Source organism: Callorhinus ursinus, unplaced genomic scaffold (genome assembly GCF_003265705.2).
Source record: "Callorhinus ursinus isolate GAN/ISIS: 27379988/994484 unplaced genomic scaffold, GSC_fseal_2.0 scaffold1862, whole genome shotgun sequence".
NCBI lineage: Eukaryota > Metazoa > Chordata > Mammalia > Carnivora > Otariidae > Callorhinus > Callorhinus ursinus.
The window spans coordinates 1,294-7,585 of NW_027398916.1; the positions used below are offsets into that span (position 1 = coordinate 1,294).

The 6,292-nt window shown below is 44.0% G+C and overlaps 1 protein-coding gene across 1 annotated transcript; it reads right to left on the reverse strand.

Moving 5' to 3' along the window:
- Positions 1 to 1,983: 1,983 nt before the first annotated feature.
- LOC112818166 (olfactory receptor 7A17-like) lies at positions 1,984 to 4,457 on the reverse strand. The gene is made up of 2 exons (XM_025865374.2): positions 4,426 to 4,457; positions 1,984 to 2,929 (listed from the first exon to the last, which is right to left on the reverse strand). The coding sequence occupies exons 1-2, from the start codon at positions 4,455 to 4,457 to the stop codon at positions 1,984 to 1,986; spliced, it is 978 nt and encodes a 325-aa protein (XP_025721159.2).
- Between the last annotated feature and the right edge of the window lie 1,835 nt (positions 4,458 to 6,292).

A 6,292-nucleotide genomic window follows, 5' to 3' on the forward strand; every position in this document is an offset into this window, starting at 1 on the left:
CAGAACAAAGTAGTTAAAGCTTATTGTGCACTTTCTGGAATTTATAGAAACAGAATCATTCAGAATGTCCTCCTAAATGTTGTCCAACTCCTCTATGCATCAAACTGTATAGTTTATTTAAAAATTTTTTCAAAGTGTAGTTGACTCACAAAGTTCTTTAGTTTCCAGTGTGCAACATAGTGCTTCAACCGCCAACTCTTTAGGCTTTGATGGGCTCACCACAAATGTGAAGCTATGTACTTTAAATAGGTGCAGTTTATTACATATAATTATACTTCAGGGATATAGTTGAAGGAAAAAGTCTAGTGGACCATAGCTGAGTGTATGATCTAGTGCACTGGTGTAGCTGATTCACAATGAACAGGGATGGAAGATATCACTCCTAACTAGGAAGAAAGCAGTGTCTCTAGGGATATGGGAAAAAGGAAATTAAATTAAGGTAATTCACATTTGGTATGCCTGCTCTAAATCAGTCCCTGGTACTGATTTTATATTCAAAGCACTCTTTCCTAATGAAAAAAGAAGGCCCAAAGAGAGTAGAACAAAGGAAATCATAAAAAAGAAACATTTTGTATAGAAATAAAATTTTTGAAATTTTGCATCATCATATTTGTGATTATCCTGACACGAAGTATATACCTGGTCAATCTATTTGTTCAAATTTGTCTTTCCATGTAGACTGCACTGGGAGGTATATGTTTGCTACTCAGTGTTTGCCAGTGGCTATGGTAGGCTTCCTGGACAGGGAGCTGCATCACAGGATAAAAGCAGGAGACCAGTTCAGAAACACAGGAGCATGTTTCCAGAGTAACTGCCTGACATTAAGCATTTTGATTGTAATGTAATGACCTGACATTATGCTTTTGATCTCTGAGGCATGCATTTCTAAGGTAGTCAGGTTGAGTAAACACACTATTAGGTGAGGGACACAATTACGAGATAAGCGCTCAGGCTGCCCCACCTATGAAGTACCTCTTCAAAAAGCCCTGGGTAACCTCCATACTGACACAAGAGTGACCCTGATTTTCCCATTGAGCACCCAAATTCTAATCATATAAAAATCTCCACTAAAGTGTGAACCCACAAACCCCTAACCACTCTGGCCATGGGCCCTAGTAAAGGCAGATCCCGCAGGGGAGCTCTGTCTCCCTCTCAATGCCACTCTCCCTCTCTGACAGCTCCCTGAATGGCTTTGGGATCCCAGCTGCTCTCCAGGACCTGTGAGGATAAACCTGGTTTTGTTACAGTTCCCTGATGTGCATTGCTGAGGTGTGTCTTGCAATCACAGTAAGAACCCAGGGGCCAGTGTGGCCCCAGCAGAAGCTCTGGTCAGAGAAGCATCTGTGGGAATGTCCAGAAGCACAGGGGTGCAGGGCAGTGCCCAGGCTTTCCGAGCCTGAGCATCCCTGTCACAACCTGAGACTTCAATAGAACAACATTAGAGTCCACATCATCAGGAAGAGGAGTGAAGGAAGCGATGTAAAAAGATACACAGACTCTAGGTGAACCCTGGGCTTTTCTATTTTCATCTACAATAAAATTAGGTGAAGGGTTTAGTGGCCAAGTGTAGTTACTTCCAAATGGAGAACACAACTCAACACTATCCTTCTAGAGAAGCTAGGAAAAATTTACTTGGCATGGTAGAAGTACATGAAATAAATTTATTTTTAAGAAATCCAACTTGCCCCATGTAAGATACAGAAATTTCCAGGCATTTGCGACCAAGGTTGGGGAAAATTTTGGGATTGTATGCAAATGGACAAAGGGGAAGCTGTCTGTATATCAGCCAGAGCCGAAGCTTAGTAAAGTGAGTTACTTAAATGTATGGAGAAGTGGAATTATTCAAACAAATGAAAATTCCAGGAAACATGTGGAAGGAGCAGGTTCTAATTCCACAGCCTGATCTAAGAACGGCAGTTCCAGGCTTTCAGACTCTGAGCCCTGCAATCATGGGCACCTCTTCAACCGCAGGACCATTGGCATTTACATCACTGGAACCCCAGTGATTCTTTTCAGAGCCCTCTTTATGTCTCTGTTCCTCAGGCTGTAGATGAAGGGGTTCAGCATGGGCGTCACCACCGTGTACATCACCGAGGCTACTGCACTTGAGTGGGAGCTCTGGGGAGCAGCAGAGCTAAGGTACACTCCTAGAATTGTACAATAAAACAGGGAGACAACGGAGAGGTGAGATGCACAGGTGGAAAATGCTTTATACTTGCCCTGAGCTGAGGATATCCTACGTATGGAGGAAACAATCTTAGAGTAGGAATAAAGAATCCCAGCCAGGGGAGCGCCACCAAGCAGCAAAATCCCGAAATACATAACGATATCATTAAGGAAGGTGTCGGAACAGGCCTGCCCAAATACTTGATTGAATTCACAGAAAAAATGGGGGATTTCCACCTTTGTACGGAAGGACAGCCGCAACACCGTTAAACTCTGTAACAAGGAATTGAGAACACTGATGACCCAGGACACCAGAACCAGCAGTCCACAGAGCCGAGGGTTCATGATGACCGTGTAGTGCAGGGGGTGACAGATGGCCACGAAGCGGTCATAGGCCATCACAGTCAGGAGAAGGTCGTCCCAACCTCCAAAGAATATGAAAAAGTACGTCTGTGTGAGGCAGCCAGCATAGGTGAGGACTTGACTCTGAGTCTGGATGTTCCACAGCATCTTGGGGATGGTGGTGGAGGTGAAGCAGATGTCTGCAAAGGACAGGGTGGCGAGGAAGAAGTACATGGGGGTGTGGAGATGAGAGTCTGAGCTGACGGCCAGGATGATGAGCAGGTTCCCCAGTACAGTGATTAGGTACATGCAGAGGAAAAGCCCAAATATGATGTTCTGTAATTCTGGTTCCTCTGATAATCCCAGAAGAAGAAACTCAGAAATTCCTGTGTCATTGTCTGCTTCCATGTGGTGGTGCTGCCTACAAGGAAAGAAAAAAAAAAGCATAAAAGTGTTGAATTTTATGGGCTTCATTTATTTATTTCTTTTTTTTTCTTTTTTTAAAGTTTTTCTTTAAATGTCAGTTATTGGGGCGCCTGGGTGGTTCAGTCATCAAGCGTCTGACTTTGACTCATGTCAGGAGCCCAGGTTCCTTGGTTCGAGCCCCGCATCGGGCTCCCTGCTCGGCAGGCAGCCTGCTTCTCCCTCTCCCATTCCCCCTGCTTGTGTTCCCTCTCTCGCTGTGTCTCTCTCTGTCCAATAAATAAATAAAATCTTTAAAGAAACAAAAAGGAGGTTCATAAAACGCAGGAAAGAAATGGACATCAGTGGTAAAGGAGATCTAATAAACTCAGGGGATTCTTGAGAGACTGTGATGAGCAGAAAGCTTCCCTGGTTCTGGCAGCCTTCCAGCCCCTGCCACATGCGCTTGCTGCCCAGAATAATTAACAAAGCAGAAAAACAACAGTGTATCCAAACAAGAAAACAGTCGGCTTTTTATGATGTCAGACATTTTACTGATTGAATATCCCTCTAGAAAAATGTGCAAAGGGAATAAACCTGCAATTTAGAACAGAAAATACACACTGTAGTACTCAATGTAGGACAATAGAAGGGGATTTTTAAAGATGAAATAATAAAAGACTTTTCCAAATGATTTAAGTGCCAAATTTTTGAATCAGAAAACCAGGTTTTGAACGTCACATCTACCACATCTACAATGTTGGAACTTGGGCGAGACAATCAATCCATTCCAAATGGGAATATCCTCACTCAGAGAGGGGGGACAGCAGTACCCATCCTTCTAGGGTGGATACAGCATTTGTCACTACATGTAGGAAGCTTATAGCACTGTTCCTTCCTGTGAGTAAATGAGTTATTTTCACCATTGAACAGATTTGGGAGCGTTTTCTCTGCGTTTCACAAATGCCTCCATCGTTTACACACTTTTTGGTCATGAAGTATTACAAAGTAAAGCTAGTTAGCATACCCCTTGTTGCATATGAAACACACTTTTCCATGTGAATTTCCAGTGTGAGAGAAGGTTCTGAGAAATGTGCATCTCAGGAACTGCTGTCGCAAGGGAATAGTTACCTGCATGGGTCTGGGTCTTTCAATGAATACCGAACATGTTCAAAACCCACCACACCCTAACAGTTCACCACCCATGCTTCAAGGTAAACACTCTGATTTCCTGCTCCCCTTACCTGCAAAACTCCTCGGATATGTTCTAATTCCACTGGAACCATTTTAGGTCCCCCATTCCTTCCCCTGTCTCATCCAACTGGACTTCCATTCCTACCATGTATCATCAACGATGCCTGTATTGCTGGGTCCTATGGACACTTCTCTTTTGAACACACTACGTAAATTAATTATAAATGAGTGTACCTAGTCTCAGGTGACCTCAGGTCAAAGTTCTCAGCTTCCATTCTCTCTGCTCCTTTCCTGAAATACCTGCTGAGCTCTCAGCCTCACCTGGTTGGGGTCTCTAAGATGAAAGTCTCCATGTGGAGGTCTGAATTCCTCCCCAGATGGTTGATGCTGGAGACCGCAGCTCTGTTCCCAGACAGGACAGCAGGGAGCAGAGAGGCATGGGTCCCCCAGCCAGACTTAGGAACCCAGAAATAACAACCATGTGGTGGCCAGTCCAAGGTTTCACATGCTGAAGCTCTGCAGCAGAGGAGATATTTACAGCTCTGTGTCTGCTCATTAGGCACTGTTTCCATTGTTACTTCCACCTCAGAGCACTCCATTCCCAGTGGGCAACTGGTCTGGACAGAAAGGCAACTTTTCCTGCTGATACTTGGTTCCTGGGAGGCCAGATTAGAAGTCAAGTGAATCCATTTTTTTTTAATCCTCTTTCTCATGAATTTACCTGCCTTCCAGAGTTCTAACCTCCTTGACTTTACCTTAACTTTGAGATGATACTGAATTTCTTTAGTTGATGGTTTACTTTACCATTTACAGCTTTAGGGTGATTTTAGTAAATGAGCCATGTGATCCTCTTCCTGTGTGGTTTGGAGAGAAAAGGCTCAGTACTCACCCTACAGTTGAGATCAATTGTGTTTGATTCTCCAAAGAAGGGCCCCTGAGTTGACATTAAATATACCTCAGAAAAACACTTTATTCGGCAGAATAATGTCCCCCGAATATTTCCACATCTTAAACTACAGAAGTTTTGGATATGTCTTGTGTCATGGCAAGGGAGAATTTAGGTTGCAAATGGGATTAATATTGCTCGTCAGCTGACCCAGGATAAAGTTATTCTGATCATCCAGCTGGGCTCAATAGATGACAAGATTCCTGCAGTGGTGGAAGAGGGAGGCAGAGTTTTGGAGTCAGAGAGAGATTTCGAGATGTTATTTTGTTGGCTTTGAAGGTAAAGTGAAGGGACATAAACCAGAGAGTACAGGTGGCCCTAAAGCTGAAATAGGCAAGAAAACCTATTCTCCCCAGACCTCCACAATGAACTCTTCTCTGCAGACAGAGTGATGTTAGCTCAGGGGGACCTATTTCAGTCTTCTGACTTCCAGAACTATCAGAAAATAAATTGATTTGTTTTAAGGGAGCAACATGGTCATTTCTTGCTCATCATCCTTGCCATCAGCTCTGACTCCCACCTCCATACTCCCATGTACTTCTTTCTCTCCAACCTGTCCTTTGTAGACATCTGTTTCACCTCTACCACCGTCCCTAAGATTCTGCTCAACATCCAGACTCACAGCAAAGCCATAACATATGAAGGATGCCTCAGCCAGATTTTTGTTTTTAAAGATTTTATTTATTTATTTGAGAGAGAGAATGAGAGACAGAGAGCATGAGAGGGAAGAGGGTGAGAGGGAGAAACAGACTCTCCGCCGAGCAGGGAGCCCGATGTGGTACTCGATCCCGGAACTCCAGGATCATGACCCAAGCCGAAGGCAGTCGCTTAACCAACTGAGCCACCCAGGCACCCCAGATATTTTTTTTTATTGTGTTTGGATGCCTGGACAATTTAAAGCCTATGATCACTTTGTGGCCATCGGTCAACCCCTGTACTACTTGGTCATCATGAACCTCCAGCTCTGTGGGCCGCTGACCTTGGAGTCCTGGTGAATCAGTGTCATGGGCTCCCTGCTTGAGACCTTGACCCTTTTGAGGCTGTCCTTCTGCACAAACATGGAAATTCCACACTTTTTTTTGGTGATCTTCTCAAAGACCTGAAGCTGTCCTGTTCTTACACCCTCATCAATAACATAGTGGTGTATTCTGCAATTGGGCGTCTAGCCATGATACCTTTCCATGGAATACTTTCTTCTTACTATCAAATTGATTCTTCCATACCCAGCATTTCCTCAGCTGC

Excerpts from the sequence above, each read along its gene's own strand:
- LOC112818166 (XM_025865374.2), bottom strand. The coding sequence starts at position 4,457 with ATGGAGACTTTCATCTTAGAGACCCCAACCAG. Across the intron at positions 2,930-4,425 it reads ATCTTAGAGACCCCAACCAG|GCAGCACCACCACATGGAAG; the intron begins GTGAGGCTGAGA and ends CTTTCCTTGTAG.